At 39.6% G+C, this 19,193-nt stretch overlaps 1 protein-coding gene across 4 annotated transcripts in view; it reads left to right on the top strand.

Moving 5' to 3' along the window:
• LOC143864343 (katanin p80 WD40 repeat-containing subunit B1 homolog KTN80.4-like) overlaps positions 1-19,193 on the top strand; it is a 50,982-nt gene that overhangs the window by 30,459 nt on the left and 1,330 nt on the right. For all 4 annotated transcript variants that reach the window (XM_077375267.1, XM_077375266.1, XM_077375265.1 and 1 more), the window contains exons 18-19: positions 89-201; positions 903-1,019. In XM_077375267.1, coding sequence (XP_077231382.1) covers positions 89-201; positions 903-1,019 — 230 coding nt within the window. The remainder of the gene's footprint in view (positions 1-88; positions 202-902; positions 1,020-19,193) is intronic.

The raw sequence follows: 19,193 nt of genomic DNA, 5'->3' as shown, positions 1-19,193 counted from the left end.
TATGTATTTTATTCATCATTGTAAAAATGTTACATTAGTTTCAAAGAGTCAATTAGTATCTTCATCAAATATTTTTCCTGCAATGCAGGTCTTAGCTGATGTAGTTGGAATTCTGATGGAAAAAAGTGATATTGTCACTCTTGACATATGCACCTGCCTTTTACCTCCCCTTACAAGCCTTCTGGAGAGCAATATGGATAGGTGAGTAATATGAGGAGCAAGTTGTTTGGGAAAAGAATATTTCTTTTTTCATAATGTGAGATGGGTTCATAAAGTTTATTTTATTCAGCTGCAAAGACTACTTTAAAGTTTGAGTTCTTTATGTTCCATGAAAGCATGACTTCGCATGTTTTGTTGTCATGGTCTGCTTGCATCATTTCCATTTCCTGACACATTTATTACTCATATCATCGTCATTAATATTATTATTGTTATTATTTCATGAGGAATGATAGACTGAAGGGTGCCGTTGCAAAAAACCATCTACAAGGGCGCCCCATTGGTCAATCTCAACAAAGTGCATTAATTAGGGCATTTAAGTTCGTATTTTTTTTAATGATAAAAGTTGGTATTTTCTGCGCCATTTTTATACTTTTCTGTGCCTTATTAATGCAGTTTAATGAGATTGACCGATGGGGGCGCTGTTGTAGATGGGTTTTGCAAGGGCGTCCTTCAGTCTATCATTCCTTTTACTTCATTTAATAACGTTTCACAAAAAAAAAAGAAATAATAACAACAATAATATTAATGATGATGATAAGAGTAATAATAAAAGCATTATATTCTGGGCTGCTCATCATGATGATTCTAACATCATCACAATTAATTTGATGCTGCATGTAACCTGATGTTTAAATAATGCCAGTGTTTGAACTTAAAACTGTCTTTTAAAATCCATCCAGGCACATATGCATCTCCTTAGAAATGCTGGTGAAGCTAGTGAGAATCTTTGGTCCTGTCATCCATGCAACTCTATCAGCTTCCTCATCTGTTGGTGTTGATCTTCAGGCTGAACAAAGGTATGTGCATCCTTCTCTTCGCATCCTGCTGGCTTGGTTTTGGTATATTTTGTAAAATTTATGATGATATTTCTCTAATTTCTAATATATCTTCATTGAAGAGTAAAGGGTGCTTAAATAAGCACTTAATAAAAAGAGATAAACATGAGAGATAAAGATAAGAAGATCATCCTAATCTAAACCAACTTCCCACATCTGCCTCCAAGATCAACGGTCAGATCTTATCGTGATCCAATATGATTTGACAAATCTCAACACGCCCCCTCAAACTTATATTGATTGAAAATCTATATACGTTTGCATACAATGAAAATTCCCAAATTGATTACAATAAAAATCCCCAAACAATTACAATAAAAACACCCCCAACACACTCAAACGAAATATTGCCGGATCTTCTAGTGTAATGCACACCAAGTTGATGAAGGTTTATTAACGCTGACTGATGCTTCCTGCCGATGTCCTTAGATTCCGGTTGTCGAAATGAAGTCGCTTGCAAGACGAGCAACGAAGATAGACTTAAGGCCTTGATGGGCGATCCTACATGAATGGGTCACCATGGACCAACGAGAATGAGCCCAATGGGCAAGAAAACTCTCTCAGGCACGCACTCTGCAAGGGTCCAAGGCATGCACCTCAATGGACTGAAGCACGACCGAGGCATACACCTCAATGGACTGAAGCACCTCAACTGAGTAGAGTAGCTACTATTTCAGGCACGCACCCCAAGGGTCCGAGGCATATACCTCAACGGACTGAAGCACCTCAACTGAAATAGTTTGGAAAAAAATGGAAGAAAAAGAAGATAAAGAAGAACGACAACTAGCGGCTTAAGGACAACAATTAATGGCAAACATCAAAGGTCAAATGGAACTTTTTCAAAAGAAATTAGACAGTGTACACAAAGAGGGCTACAAATATCAATAGTGGGGGATTAGAATGTCGGACTAAAGACAAATGAATGAGGTGTGTTAATAAGGTTGGGGTAGAATTTTGGGTAAAAGCAAAGGCTGTATATTAATAAGGATAAGGGATCAAAAGGAAGGATGGAATTTTTTTTTTGAAGATAGAATGGAGAAGGGTGTTGATATCAAATCTAGGTCTATGGAAATTACAAAGGACATAGACCAGTTGCAAGAATCAAAGTTAAGGGGAACTAATTCTTCCTTCTTTCACACACTAACCTTACTAACCTTTCTGATGGCAAGCAACCAACAAGTACTTGATAAGGTGAACCAACCAAAGGTGGGTTTGACGCTACAGAGATAAGGAGGTGGCCGAGATTTATGAAGGGAGAGGAGTTTTCCGCCACAAAGGTTGAGCAATATTGAAAGGAGAGGAGTTTTCAGTCAATAGCTCCGACGAAGAGGTCATGGGCCATATTGTTGACTGAGGTATGAAGAAAGGTTCTCCACGGGACAAAAGAGAGTGGCTGAACTCCCAAGCTCGAATGGAAGCTCCCAAGCCTTGATTCCACCAAACACAGTAGACGACAAAGATGAAATAGAAGGTCTGCTTGTGTTGTGCAGCAAGTGGTGGAGATTGTGATAGGGTTTGGCGATGGCCCGACGGACGACAGTTCTAACAGAATAGCTGTCCGCCGGAGAATCGCATTTTATGTGTTGTGCTCAATGCCGGGTGGGATCTACCTGCTCTGATACCATGTAAAATTTATGATATTTCACTAATTTCTATTATAGCTTCATTGAAGAGTAAATGGTGCTTAAATAAGCACTTACATAAAAAGAGATAAACATGAGAGATAAAGATAAGAAGATCATCCTAATCTAAACCAACTTCCCTAATCTACCACATCCTAATCTAAGCCAACTCCCCACATTTGCCTCCAAGATCAACGGTCAGATCTTATCATGATCCAATATGATTTGACAAATCTCAACATATTTGATTAATATGGTGTTCGCCACTGTATCTTTCTCCCGGATCCCGGAGAGAGAGAGAGAGAGAGAGAGAGAGAGAGAGAGAGAGAGAGTAATGCGCGAAGAACATAATCGATGACGTGTATTGGGGAAGACATTCCTAATTGCATTTCACATCGCCACGTCCGAGGTAATAATAGTTCCTGGAGCTTTTCCATGCTTACATTGCAGCCACTGCCTAAACAACCAAGTGAAGGTCTCAGTCTTATTTGCGAGGAGTGCACATCCGAACAGGGTAGACTGCCTGTGATGGTTGACTCCTGTAAATGGTGCAAAGGGCATCAAATACATATTGGTCCTAGAAGTCACATAAAAAACGGTCATAGAAGAATCTCTGGCCCTCGAATCAGCCCAGAACATAGATCTCAATGTACACTCTCCGTCCAACTCAATAGAAAAAAAGAAGTCTTGCTCTTCAGCTCGTTTCCGTTGGAGACGGTCGGCCACTACCACAGTATCTTGTCCCATATTGTTCTTCTTCTTCAATCTCAAATGGGACTGCACTTGCTTTGATGAGAGAACACAAGATGCTCCATCAGATGTAACATTAATAACTTCTGCAATACCAGCAGGCCGCAATTCAATGCCATGGAAACTATCCATCAAATTTCTACAACTTTCCGTCTTATAGTCGGTTATGCGAACGATGCATGCGTTTCTTAAGTGAAGAGGTGAGTTCATGAGAATGTTTGTCTTCAAATACTGTCACTTTTCACTTCTTGTCTCTCAACTTTATCACCATCTTCGCCTCACAACCGACCCTAACAGTGCGACGCGGAATCACTTCTCTACCAGCCTGTCTCTTGTCATTAGGGTCTTTCTTCCCCTCCTTGTTACTCATACTTTCTAGATATCACTTCACGTGTCTTCGTCGACTTCGTTGTACTAGATATTCGCACTCTAAAACCTTCATTCAATGCATAAGTATTATAACATAGGTAGGTATCGTCAAAGCTATCAAACTCCTGGCCAACAAACGGCCTGTTTTCTGCACTCTCGTCATTCCTATCTTCATCATCTTCTACTTGGTTACCTTCATTTAAATATCCCCCTTGATCACCTAAAATTAAGTCGTGTTCATCAATATCATTTATTGATAAGTGGCATGCTTGCGACACATCGTCCTCAACAAACCCTGAGGATGTGCCACATACTTCGTCGACAGGAAACACAAGCGAGCGGCAAAGAATCATCCATTTTACTAGGGCACGGTGCTAGATAACAAACCAGCATAAACCACCGACCAGCCATAAACCACCAAACCACGCATAAACCACGAAACCATCCATAAACCACCACGAAACCAGCCATAAAAGTTGAAATATGTCAAAAACGCCAAAAAGAAGTTGATAAGCAATGAATGGAAGCAACGATTCAAAAAATTAACCTTAGCTAGCAAAGAATAAAAAAAAAGAGAAAAACCCTAGCTGTTAAGCAAAGAATAAAACACCAAAAAAAGAGAAAAACCATAGCTGATAAGCAAATAATCAAATACCAAACACTTATTTCAAAAAGCTCTGTAGAAACCAAACCTTGGATATCTTTCTCTAAATTTAGGGCTTATTCTTCTTATTAGCTAACCGTCTCCAATGGAGATAAGGCTTCTTATTTTCGTTGTAGAAGAGGACGTAATGATCTTCTCTGATTCAAGCAGCGACTAGCGGAGAGATGTTGCAAATGGATTTGGGCAAAAATATCAGCGCAAATAAAAAACTACCACTAAGATTCAGAACAAATCAATCAAAAAAGAAGAAGTAAAGAAGCAGAGAATCAACCCTCAATTTGATTTGCAAAAAAAATCACTCACAAGCAACCCTCGAATTGATTTGCAAATCCCTAAACCCATTTTGATTGATGATATGTAGTAGACGGTTTGAAATTTACATGGGCACAATTCCACACCTCCTAATCAACAGAAAAACCGTAATTCCATATGGGAAAAAAAACCAAAGTTCAAATATCAATGAATAAAACAAACCCAATGAACAAAACAAGTCCAAGTCACATACAAAACATTCACACGTCACTAAACATTCACACATCAATAGAGTAAACCCAATGAATCTGTATACCCACACAAAACAGAGAGTTACTCAAATTTACATAAAACCATGAAAATACAATGGATTAGATATAAAAAAAACCTCAAAAAATGAAAAAAACCTTGAAAACAGCAACCGTAAACCCTGAAAATAGCAACCCTCGAACAAAAAACCCTAAAGAACTCCCTAAAATTAGGGTTTTCAAGGAAAAAACGCATCTTTTTAGAAACCCTGAAAAGTAGCAACCCTAATCAGAAAAAATTACCAAGGCCCTGTTTGAGTCCAATAATCTGTTTAGCATTCAACAAAAATAGGGTTTTAAAGGAAAAAACACAGAAAATAGCAACCCTCTAACAAAAAACCCTAAAGAACTCCAAAAAATCAGGGTTTTAATGGAAAACAAAAACGTGTCATCATAGAAACCCTGAAAATAGCGACCCAAGTGAAGAAGAAGAATAGATGAAAAGGAAAAACATTGAAATCAGCAATCCTAAACACAAAAAAATGGAAAAAAGAAGAAGATGAACTTACCTAGTTTGGAGCTTCACGAGTGGAGGAGACGAAGTAGCCTTCAGTTGGAGAAGAGCTTTGAGTGGAGAAGAGTGTGAAACCCTACTTTTTTTCACAAGGGGAAGAGAGAGAGCGTGAAACCCTAGTTTTACGGGAGAAGGGGGACATGACTGTCCTTTTTTTGTTTTGGGAAAAGAGTCTTGGACTCGATTGCCATTTTGATAAAGTTTAAACGTAACTTCGTTTCAAAGGGGGTCCGCATCTCACAACCACTAGAAGTCTTTTTTACTCAAGTGCAGGGAGGGTAATTGCGCTAGAGCGCAAGAACACTATTCACACACACACACACACACACACACACCCACCCATATAAGATAGAAAAGTGTATCTACTCGATCGAGTAGATAACTTATCTACTCCGTCTGGCTGAAACACAGTGGGCCCACATTTTTTGGATGATCCAAAGCATTCCTTCTATAGGCCCTCACATAGATAGGGTGTGCCCCAAAAATTAGCTTCTTAAGATCATTGTAAGCCCAATGCCTATCGATCACCCAAGTTTTGATTGGAATCAAACCCACATTGATTGATTAGTTATATCTAATATCGCTTGGCTATGAAGTTATCAGGTTGCAATATATCACTACAGCAGAAAGCGACTCGAACGTTGTAACACCCACGGAGCTTTAACGCACACACGATAGCGTGGAGTGAAGTCCGAAGATTCATGAAGATTCAACAAAAGAAGAAAAGAAGATCTCTCAAGGAAAATTAGATTGTAGGATCTCTCAAAATGAGTTTGAATGGTTTTGGCTCTTAGGGAGTCCCCTAATTAACCTTAGATATGTCTACGAAGAACAATCCCCAAGTAGGATAAAAGTTCGTTGATATTTCCCCTTAGAAATGCAATTTAAAGTTTCTAGGGAAATCACGGACGTCCGGGATATTTGCGGACGTCCGTCTGCAAGTGGACTCAAGGATAGAAAATGCCCGAGCCAAAGCCGGACGTCCGAAAAACCGGCGGACGTCCTTCTGAGATTTGGTCCGAAAACAAAAATGGTTGAGTCAACGCCGGACGCTCGGAAAACCGGCAGACATCAGTGATGGAACTTGGCGTGTTTTTGAATTTCAAACGGCAATATTTGCCGGACGTCCGTTTGAAAATATTTGCATCATACACCATTAATGTGCTCTTGAAGTTTGCAATGAGGATAGAGTAACTTGAATTTCAAAAATTAATTAGCAAATCTCTTTCACTTTGAAGCTCTTTGTGGCATTGGCTTAGGATTCCAATTTTACTAAAAAAACCATATTGGAAAATTATATCAGGCCTTTGGACTTGGAATTTGCATGAGATGGCCTTCAACCACAATCTATGATAAGCAATTTTTTTGTCAATATTTGCACTATGTTGCTCACTTCCATCACATGTGTGAGATATTCTCTTCGCACATTGAAAAAAACAGACCGGGCCTTCTTTTAGTTTTTTTTCCAAATGCATACCACCGTTCATTCCTTGGGAAGTACTTTTGGGGTCACAAATGGGATCTGATATTTTATTCTTCTTGCAGAGCGCACATATTCTGAACTAAGAAAATGGATGCCAGGCAAAGGACGGATGACCATTCAATTTGGTAGTTGCTACAACTATGCCACAGTAAATTGATCTTGAAAATGACTTAGCGATCCTTCCCCTATTCTCGTCTGATGGAATTGTGATGACATGATAAATATGGGAACCCCCGGGGCATCCTTCGCCATGAATTCGTTGATCCCATACTTGATCTTTTCAAAGATATAATAACGAGGTTGGTTGAATGGCATGTTCTTCCAAAATCATGCGTACCTAACAACTGCATCGTCAATCTATATGAGAAAGGGGACTGCATTCCCTCACACATTGACAGCCATGACTTTGTTTGGCTATTTTGTACCGTGTCGTTTCTAAGTGAATGCAATATACTCTTTGGATCGAACTTAATGATTGCTAGAGCGAGCAAGTTTATTGGTTCAACTAAAATTGTCTTGCCAGTGGGGTAAGTCTGATCAGCATATTAATTTCACGGACCCTTTCTGTTTCTTTTTAATAATCTGTAGGAATTTTCTTGTTTAGGGGATAATTGACTTGGTAGAGATGAAAATTATCTAGTCTGCTTGGAGTGATGGAATTCGGTTCCCATGGCATTTGCGAAGTGCATGTTATAATTGAGATGGTAGGATTCATACAAAATGATTTTTTAGAATTTTACGTTGGGTTTTTTTAGTTAAACAAGCTCTTGGTTATCAAAGGAAAAGTAAACCATTAATGCCGTACATTCCGAAAGACGTTGGACCTCACTTTGTCGCTAGTAATAAGTGAACTGGAAAGATGTTTTCAAACTTTGCACCGCCCAATTATTTCTCGTGTTACCAAAATATAGAATATCATTTTATTTGTTTGAAATATATAGCCGATGTTTTTCTATAAATTATTCAATAACATACTAAATAAGTCTCCTTGATTTTGTTGGAAATACCTAATATATCAACGATTCCTAAGTTCGTAAAATACCTTAGCATTCTCATTTCTATTTTCTAAAAAAATGAAGGATTTAGGAAAACATTTCTACCCTTGAGAAATAGAAGGCACCTCATTTTACTTGCATATGGTGTGGCTTTTCTGCCTATGCAATCTGGGAAACTCTTCTCTCTTTATTGTTCTTGTTAATATTGTGTTTTTTGAATTTCACGAAAACTGGTTCTTATTTGGAAATAAGATTATATCAATATAATCTTACTTGCAAATTGGACAATGGAGGCCATTAACTATATAAACTCTAAAGCTATTATGATCATTAGTTGTTCATAATCATACTTAACTTCAAAATCATTTGCATGTAAGATTATATGCAAATAAGTGCTGACGAAGTATCCAAATAGGAGGCCTGCCATCACAATTTTCCCTCACCACAAACTTGTACATGTTACTAGTACCTTACCAAATCGCTCACATATATACACATACATATGCGGAAAGAATTATTTTTCCAATTATCAGTTTATTATTTTGAGATGAATTATAATTCTTCATTTTGCCGGTCAGTACTCGTCTTTAATAACAATAGTGCAAACATTGCAAAGCACTGTGTGCCAGCAGTTCCTACCAAAAGGTGAAATTGAAACACACTTTTTTTTGTTTTGAATGACACATGTACTACTTGAATCAGTTGAATCGTCAGTTACTTAAGGTGTGAATTCTTGAGGTATTAATGATGCAACTCGCTTGTTTGGAAATTTGGGTTGATCTTTTATCATAAAATTGGGTTGGGTTCGTATTGGTTCTTGTTCATTTTGTAGTAAAAGCTCAACATGACCCGAGCCAAGTTACACCTCTAGGAGGTAAAGATTGATAGCATATTATGTTACTCGTGCTCTTCTTTTACTTTATGATATCCATTTCCTTCATGAAAATGGATAACAAAAAAAGTTCACATGGTTTTGCACCAAAATAGAAGTTCAAAAAAATACAACTATCAAAGCCACATCTGAATGCAATTAGGAAGCTGATTCTACAGGGTAATCCGGCGGGAGAACACGATTTCAATGGCAAGAACCGATGTTTAGAGCAAAATCTCACTACTCGAGCTCTGTTGGGGCCTCTAAACAGTGATAGAGTCGGGCTGAATATGCACGGTCACCCATCATTCAACTTGGCATGAATTCTCTTCAATAGGAAGAGGCTATTTTCTATGTCCACGTAAAGCATGTATCTTTCTATTCTAAGTAAATTTAAAAAAGTGGGGTTGATTTCAGTAGAAGGTTTTGATATGTTGTTTTTACTAGGATAACACAATCCAGTTTGCAAAGAATTTCAAATTTGGGCCGAATGTTGTTTCTTTGCCTCTAAGATTTGGAATTCTTTACAAACTGGATTGTGTTATCCTAGTAAAAGCAACATATCAAAATATTCTTCTGAAATTAACCCCACTTTTTTAAGTTCACTTAGAATAGAAAGATACAAGCTTTAGATGAACATAGAAATAACTTCTTCCTACTGAACAGAATTCATGCCAAGTTGATTGATGGGTGGCCGGTCATATCCAACCCGACTCTATTACTGTTTAGAGGCCCCAACAGACTCCGAGTAGTGAGATTTTGCTCTAAACGTCTATTCTTGCAATGAAATTGTGTTCTTCCTCCGGATTACCCCTGTAGAATCAGCTTCCTAATTGCATTTAGATGTGGCTTTGATAGTTGTATTTTTTCAGCTTCTTCTATTTTGGTGCAAAACTATGTGAGCTTATTTTGTTATCCATTTCCTGAAGGTAATAGATATCCTGAAGTAAAAGAAGAGCACAAGTAACATAATATGCTATCAATCATTACGTCCTAGAGGTGCAACTTGGCTCAGGCTATGTTGAACTTTTACTATAAAATGAACTAGAACCAAGACGTACCCAACCCAATTTTATGGTAAAAGCTCAACCCAAATTCTCAAACAAACGAATTGCACCCTTAATACCTCAAGAATTCACACATTAAGTAACTGACGATTCAAATGATTCAAGTAGTACATGTGCCATTCAAAACAAAAAAAGTACTTGTGTTTCGATTTCACCTTTTGGTAGGAGGAACTACAGGCACAAAATGCTTTGCAATGTTGCACTATTTGCTATTAAAGACGAGTACTGACCTGCAAAATGAAGAATTAGATTCATCTCAAAATAATAAACTGATAATTGGAAATATAATTATGTGTGCATATGTGTGTGTATATGTGAGAGATTTGATAAGGTACTGGCAACATAAACAGGTTTGTGGCCAGAGAAAATTGTGATGACGGGCCTCCTCTTTGGATACTTCTTCAATACTTATTTGCATATAATCTTATATGGAAATTATTTGGAACTGAAGTATGATTATGAACAACTAATGATCATAATAACTTTAGAGTTTATATAGTTAATGGTCTCCAAAAAAGGCATTAATGTCCAATTTGCAGTAATATTATATTGATATAATCTTATTTCCAAATAAGGACAAGTTTTAGTGAAATTCAAAAACACATTATTAACATGAACAACAAAGAGAGGAGTTTCCCACAATGCATAGGCAAAAAAGCCACATCATGTGTAAGAAAAATCGGGTGCCTTCCATTTCTCAAGGGTAGAATTTTTTTCCTGAATCCTTATTTTTTGTAAAAAATGGAAATAGGAATGCTAAGGTATTTTACGAACTTACGATCGCTGATATATTAAGTATTTCTAACAAAACCAAGGAAACTTATTTGGTATGTTATTGAATAGTTTATGGAAAAACATCAGCTCTATATTTCAAACAAATAAAATGATATTCTATATTTTTGTAACACAAGAAACAATTGGACGGTACAAAGTTTGAAAATATCTTTCCAGTTCACTTATTAGTGGTGACAAAGTGAGGTCTAGCGTCTTTCCAAATGTACGACATTAATGGTTCATATTTCCTTTGATAGTCAGGAGCTTGTTTAACTAAAAAAACCCAACGTAAAATTCCAAAAAAACATTTTGTATGAATCATACCATCTCAATTATAACATACTTTTAGCAAATGCCATGGGAACCCAATTACATAACTCCAAGCATATTAGATAATTTCCATCTCTACCAAGTCAATTATCCCCTAAACAAGAAAATTCCTACAAATTATTGAAAAGAAACAGAAAGGGTCTGTGAAATTAATATGCTGATCAGACGTACCCACTGGTGAGGCAATTTCAGCTGAACCAATAAACTCGCTCGCTCTAACAATCATCAAGTTCGATCCAAAGAGTATATTGCACTCACTTAGAAACGATACAGTACAAAATGGGCGAACAGAGTCATGGTTGTCAATGTGTGGGGGAATGCAGTCCCCTTTCTCATATATATATATATATATATATATATATATATATATATATATTGACGATGTAGCTGTCAGGAACACATGATTTTGGAAGAACATGCCATTCAACCAACCTTGTTATCATATCTTTGAAAAGATCGGGTATTGTATCAACGACTTCATGGCAGAGAATGCCCGGAGGGGGGGGGGATTTCCGTATTTATCCTGTCATCACTATTCCATCAGACAAGAACAAGGGAAAGATCGCTAAGTCATTTTCAAGACCAATTTACCGTTGCATAGTTGAAACAACAACCCAATTGAATGGTCACCTGTCCTTTGCCTGGCATCCATTTCCTTTGTTCAGAAATGATTGCTCTGCAAGAAGAATAAAATATCAGATCCCATTTGTGCCCCCAAAAGTACTTCTAAAGGAATGAACAATGGCATGCATTTGAAAAAAGAACTAAAAGAAGGCCCGATCTGTTTTTTCAATGGGCTAAGAGAATATCTTACACATGTGATGGAAGTGAGCAACATAATGCACATATTGACAAAAAAAATTCCTTGTCATAGATTGTGGTTGAAGGCCATATCACTGATATAATTTTTCAATATGGTTTTTCTGGTAAAAGTGGAAGCCTAAGCCAATGTCACAGAGAGCTTCAAAGTGAATGAGATTTGCCAATTAGTTTTTGAAATACTGGTTAATCTATCTTCATTGCAAATTTCAAGAGCACATTAATGGTGTATGATGTCGATATTGATAAAACCGAAAGAAGAAAATTATAGTATTCATCACAAGGGATGTTGTCTAGTACGAAAGTTTGGCTTTCTAGCACCTTTGCTATGAAGGATTTGGGTGAAGCGTCTTATATCCTAGGCCTTAAATTGTTTAGGGACCGTAGGAATAGGACACCCAACTATCACAGGAAGCTTACATTCATAAGATATTGGCTAAGTATAATATAGCGAATTTCAAGAAAGGGTTAATACCCTTTAGGCATGGAATCAAACTCTCTAAGAAGAAGTCTCCTAAGACATCTGAAGAGAAGGAAAAATGAATAGGGTTCCTTACGCTTCGGCAGTGGGAAGCTTGATATTTGCCATGTTATGCACAAGGCCAGATATTTGTTTCTCTGTGAGAGAGAGAGAGAGAGAGAGAGAGAGAGAGAGCTCTTCCGGCGGACGGTCGATCTAGCCGTCCGCCAGGCCTCCTTTCTACTTTTGCTCCTCCTTTCACTTTCTTCTTCCTTCTAGGGTTCTTCTCTTCTAACCCCACAAACCCTAAATCAGATTTTCCTTTTGCAGACCTTTCTCCTCTCTCTTAAAGAATAGATCTTGATCTGTGAGTGAAAAGGAGAGAAGAATGTTGGGGCCTTGGATTCGTGGTGGTTACAGAGAGGGTTGTGGCGGCGGCTATGAAGACTGTGGCTTGCAAAGGCCACTGGATTGCGGCCAAATGTCAGATCTTCCCTTGTTTTTTCCTTCTTTCTCTGTTTTTCTCCTCTTGAAACCCTCCTTTCGGATTCCGGTGCACGGAAATGGAGACGATTGTGCCGATTTTGATGGAGGGGATTGGTGGCCAGCGGTAATGGAGGTCGTCGGATTCAAAGATTTTTGAGGGAGAGACCATAGTGAGAACCAAAACATCATCGGGGAGACCGGATCTGGCTGGAGGCCCTGATTGGTCCAAAGCTATAACTCAGAACCTTTGGCTTTTGCCCGGAGGACGGATTTGGAGGTCATGGGGGCCGTCGAGAGGCCGGAGCTAGAAGGACGTTGAGGCAGGAGACTCGTGGGAGGACGAATGTGGAGGTCGTGGGAGGCAGTGAGAGGCCCGTGGGATGCCGAATGAGGAGGCCGTGGGAGGCCAGATATAACAATGGAGGGGAGGATGGAAAAACAGATTTGTTGCCGGATTTAATGGGGTCTGCCGGAGCTTGGCGGTTGATGCAGGGGCATCTACCGAAAATAACACGGCGGAGGAGATGGCCGAGGAGGTGTATCATCGTCTGCTTGAGCACCCCAAAACAATCCGACGGTCCGAGCGGATCCGAGTCCGAGGGCGTCACTAAGCTGTTGCGTTTTGAAAGAAAAAGGGTAGCAATGCCATTTTCATCTACACTCAAGGGTAGCAACGTCATTTCCATATGACTTTAAAATCTGTTGTCAACGGAGCATATAAATAGCCTTCTCTGCTCTCATTTTTTTTTTCCAGTTCGTTAGTTTTTGGGACATTTGAAACGAAAATTAAAAAGGGGATCTGGAAGGAGAGAAAACAACCTTCTTCTCCAACAAGATTGAAATTTCAAGCTGATCTTCTTGTTCATCTGTTATTCCTTGTGCTTTGCAAGGAATCAATTAGCCTCCTCATAGTTTGGATGTCTCCTCATCCAACTACATCTGCTGTTCAAAGTTCTATTGAATAAGAGAGATTTGGTTTTGTCATTTTTGTGCTTGATTCTTCATTTTCACATTCAATTGTGGTGTTTTTTGTGTGTAATCTTTCTCCGATTGAAAGTGAGGTTTAGTCGCACCTCTTCCGAGCACCGTTCCACGTTTCTACTGGCATCAAAAGTGGTATCAGAGCTGGATCGTAGAAATTTCTTAATTTCTATAGTCCTAGGGTGAAAATTTGCAAAGATCTAGAGCAATTTGTTGAAGATTTGCAAGAAATTTCAAGAGTAGTTAAGATATGTCCAAGAATGCTCTATGTTGCTATCATGGTGAAAATTTCAGAGATCGGAAGGTGAATTCTCTTGGAATCTTTGGTTTTTGAAGTTCAATTCATTTGCAGGTGGAAGTTCAGACATAGCTTGGTCATGTAGTTTCCAGCTTATTCTTGCATTAAAAAAATCATTATCAGTTCTTACTTAGCCTACAGCTTTGTACCATCGCCGGCTCCACCACAAGCAAGATTTAATGGCTTCGAAGAGAGGGAATGGTATGGAACCAGTAGTGTCTTCATCTGATATGGCCACAGGGACATTGGACAGTGCTCAGTTGTTGGAAATTCTATTGCAGGGACAAAAAAAACAAGATGATTTGATTGCTGAAATTAGAAATTTGAATCAGAGAGTTGATAGATTGGTCTTGCAGCCACCGAGCCCAAGGCCAAGGGCTGAGAATGACTTCCAAGAAGGGAAGTCCGATGATTTTGAGGTTAGAGTTCCGAGGAGAGCAGCTCCAAGGCAATAAGTGCAGCCACATGAAGATAGGCGTTGGGAATCTGGGATTAAACTTGAGATTCCAGAATTCTTTGGAGGCATGGAAGCCGAGGAAGTCTTAGATTGGCTTAATACGGTAAAAGAGATGTTTGAATTCAAGGATGTACCCGCTAACAAGCAAGTACCACTAGTAACCCTTCGATTCAAGGGAAGGGCAGCCGACTGGAGGCAAGCATTGAAGCATCGTCGCCGGGAGTTAGATGAGCCGCCTCTACTATCTTGGGCTGAATTAAAGAGGGAGATGAAGCGTGAATTCCTCCCCTTTAATTACCGACAAGTTTTTTTACCATCGGCTCCAAAAGCTTGTGCAAGGAACTAAGACCGTGTCTCAATACACGGAAGAGTTCTATCAACTTGTCGCCCGGAATAATTTGAGGGAAACACAAGAACAACAAGTGGATCGCTATTTGGGAGGACTCAAACCACCTATTTTTGAATCTTTGCATGTGCAAGAATTTGCTTCGGTGTCAGTCGCATTTTCCAAAGCGAAATTAATGGAAGAATCCCAAAGAAGAACATCATATAGGGCCGTTTCTCAAGCTATGGGCTATAAAGCTCCCTTCCGGCCTTTGGCACAAGGTGCTTCTTCATCTTCCGCTCCTCCCAAGCCTCAACAAACAGTCCAAGCTGCTGCTACGCATCCAAACCGCCCGGTAACACGCTCCCAAAGTGCAATGCAAGGTGCACAAGGCCAAATTTCAGCACCTAGACCTTCGGTACGTTGTCATGGGTGTGGAAATCTTGGGGCATTACCTTAGGGACTGTCCAAAGAAGCAACAAATGTATGTTCATGAGGATGTGAATCCGGAAGAAGAAGATGATGAGCAGCAAGAACATGGGGCTCTTGATAACGCCGAAGAGACCTATATCCTAGAAGAGGATGAGATAGGCCAAAGCTTGGTTTCCCGTTGATTATACTTGACTCCTAAGCTCAAGGAGGAGGATTGGCTGCGGCATAATATATTCTCCACCTGATGTACCATCAGTGGTTTGCTTTGCAAAGTCATCATTGACTCAGGAAGTTGTAAGAACGTCGTGGCAAGTGATGCGGTCCACCGGCTAGGATTGCAAGAAGTTCCCCACCCTCACCCTTACAAGCTAGCTTGGCTCAATAATGCTAATGAGGTGAAGGTCTCCACACGTTGTTTAGTCACTTTTTCAGTTGGGAATGCCTACAAAGATGAGGTATGGTGTGATGTGGTAACTATGGACGCTTGTCATCTTCTCTTGGGCCGGCCATGGCAATATGACCAGAAAGCCATTCATGATGGGTTCTCCAATACGTACACTTTCTTCATAGACAAAAAGAAGTTTGTTTTGATGCCATCCAAGGGGGAACGAAAGAAAGATGATAAGAAGAAGGATGAGAAAATGAAGAGCATAGTTACTGTATCAAGACATGAGATAGAAGATGAACTCCAAGAGGGTTCCGGTGACATAGTCTTCGCTTTGATAGCTAGAGGACTGATTTGTGAAGAATTTGAGGAAGCTCCACAAATTGTTCGGCCCCTACTTGAAGAGTTTGCTGATGTGTTTCCCGAGGATCTTCCCCATGAGTTACCTCCTATGAGAAAGATACAACATGAAATTGAGTTGCAACCAGGTTCTATTTTACCCAATCGGCCACATTACCACATGAGCCCCAAAGAACATGAGGAATTGTGTCGTCAAGTGGAGGAATTACTTGACAAAGGTTTCATTAGAGAGAGTACCAGCCCATGCGCTGTTCCGGCACTATTAGTTCCAAAGAAAGATGGCACTTGGCGCATGTGCATTGATAGTAGAGCTATCAATCGCATAACGGTAAAGTACCGCTTTCCGGTTCCAAGGCTAGATGATATGCTCGATCAAATAAGTGGGGCAAATGTGTTCTCCAAAGTGGACCTCAAGAGTGGTTATCACCAAATTAGAATAAGATCCGGTGATGAATGGAAGACGGCGTTCAAGACACGAGAAGGCCTCTTTGAGTGGCTAGTCATGCCATTCGGACTATCAAATGCACCTATTACTTTTATGCGGATCATGAATGAACTTCTAAGGCCTTTTATTGGCTATTTTGTGGTCGTATATTTTGATGATATACTTATCTACAGCAGCGACATGGACAGCCATTTATCACACCTTCGACAAGTTTTCAACACACTAAAGGACCAACATCTTTATGCCAACTTGAAGAAGTGCAACTTTTGCACTAGCCGATTGATATTCTTGGGATATGAAGTTTCAAATGAGGGGCTGAAACCGGACATGTCTAAAGTGCAAGCAATCATGGAATGGCCAACTCCAAAAACTATACGGGAAATTAGAGCATTTCATGGGTTAGCAAGCTTCTACCGCTGGTTTGTTAGAGAGTTTAGCACTCTTATGGCACCGTTGACCAATTGTATAAAGAAAGGGGACTTTAAACGGTCCAAGGCAGCCCAAGAAAGTTTTGAAGCTATCAAAATAGCCTTGACAACAGCTCCGGTACTTGCGTTGCCAAACTTTGATCTTTTGTTTGAATTGGAGTGTGATGCAAGTAAGGTTGGAATTGGTGCTGTTCTAACTCAAGAGAAACGTCCCGTGGGATATTTTAGTGAGAAAGTGGATGGTTCTAAGGAAAATTACAGCACCTATGATTTAGAATTGTATGCCATCGTGAGGACATTGCACCATTGGAGGCATTATTTGGTGCAAAGGGAGTTTATTCTATTTTCCGACCATGAAGCCTTGAAGTACCTCAATATGCAACAAAAGTTGTCTCCAAGGCATGCAAAATGGGTGAATTATCTCCAATAGTTTACTTTCACACTCAATCACAAAGCCGAGATTCAAAATAAGGTTGCCGATGCCTTAAGCCGGAAGATACACTCTCTTAAATGTTTTGCAAATTCAACTTCTTGGCTTTGAAATGTTGAAAGAAGAATTGAAGCATGATCCACACTTTAGCAAGCTTCTTGAGGAAGTTGAAAGTGGAGGAAAACCGGACTTCTTGTTACTAGATGGTTATCTCTTCAAAGGAAATGCATTGTGCTTGCCGGATACTTCATTGAGTTTGAAAGTGTTGAAAAAAACTCATGAAGCAGGACATTTTGGCAAGGACAAGACTCTAGCCGCCTTGAAGGAGTGTTTTTATTGGCCGGCTATGGACAAAGATGTTGACCGGTTTGTGAAACGGTGTTGGAAATGTCAAAGTAGCAAGGGTCACACTTCAAATGCCGGATTATATCAGCCCTTACCTATTCCAACAGCCCCTTGGGAGGATATATCTATGGATTTTGTGTTGGGATTACCCAAGACACCTAGAGGATGGGATAGCATTTATGTAATTGTTGATCGCTTTTCAAAGATGGCTCACTTTATTCCATGCAAGACGACTCTTGATGCCACAAGAGTTGCTGATTTGTTCTTCAAAGAGGTGGTCCGTTATCATGGTCTTCCACATTCCATAGTGTCGGATCGTGACTCGAAGTTCATAAGTCACTTTTGGCGGTGTTTATGGAAACGGCTTGGACCACCTTGAAATTCTCTAGTCAGTATCATCCTCAAAGTAATGGTCAAACGGAGGTGGTTAATCGATCTCTTGGGAACATGTTGTGGACCACAGTAAAGAGTTTTGGCAACTGGGATTTGGTGTTACCAAAGATTGAATTTGAGTTCAATGGCTCCATCAACCGTAGTACCGGTTTTACTCCTTTCCAAATTGTGTTGGGAAAGAATCCTGAAGGTCCATTGGACTTGCTTCCACTACCTATTTCAGCTGAGAAATCTCCTAAAAAAGTGGAAGACATTTGAGAAAGTTTGCAGCACATTCACTCCCAAGTGAAGGCCAACTTGCTTAAGCACAACACCAAATACAAAGAAAAGGCTGATTTGAAGCGGAAAGATGTCTCTTTTGAGGCTGGAGATAAGGTTTGGGTGTATGTGCCACCGGAGAGGTTCCCTACCCGTCAATATAGCAAGCTACAAAGCAAGAAATTCACTTCCGAGATTCTTGCCAAGATCGGTGACAATGCTTATCGTGTACTACTTCCGGAAGATTGGATGATTGGATGATTGACAATCTTTTTAATGTGAGCCACATATTTCCATTCTATGGTGACGATAGCGAGAACTCAAGGTCGAGTTCAATCCAAGAAGGGGAGAGTGATGCAGGGGCATCTACCGGAAATAACATGGTGGAGGAGATGGCCAAGGAGGTGTATCATCGTCGGCTTGAGCATCCCAAAACAATCCGATGGTCCGAGCGGATCTGAGTCCGAGGGCATCACTAAGCTGTTGCGTTTTGAAAGAAAAAGGGTAGCAATGCCATTATCATCTCCACTCAAGGGTAGCAACGTCATTTCCATATGACTTTAAAATCTGTTGTAAACGGAGAATATAAATAGCCTTCTCTGCTCTCATTTTTTTTCTTCAGTTCGTTAGTTTTTGGGACATTTGAAACGAAAATTGAAAGGGGGATCTGGAAGGAGAGAAAACAACCTTCTCCGACAAGATTGAAATCAAGCTTGAAATTTCAAGCTGATCTTCTTGTTCATCTTTTCTTCCTTGTGCTTTGCAAGGAATCAATTAGCCTCCTCATAGTTTGGATGTCTCCTCATCCAACTACATCCGCAGTTCAAAGTTCTA

Source organism: Tasmannia lanceolata, unplaced genomic scaffold (genome assembly GCF_043159265.1).
Source record: "Tasmannia lanceolata isolate RefF3 unplaced genomic scaffold, GAP_Taslan_0.1 ptg000048l, whole genome shotgun sequence".
Lineage (NCBI taxonomy): Eukaryota > Viridiplantae > Streptophyta > Magnoliopsida > Canellales > Winteraceae > Tasmannia > Tasmannia lanceolata.
This window is presented reverse-complemented; position numbering and strand designations above follow the sequence as displayed.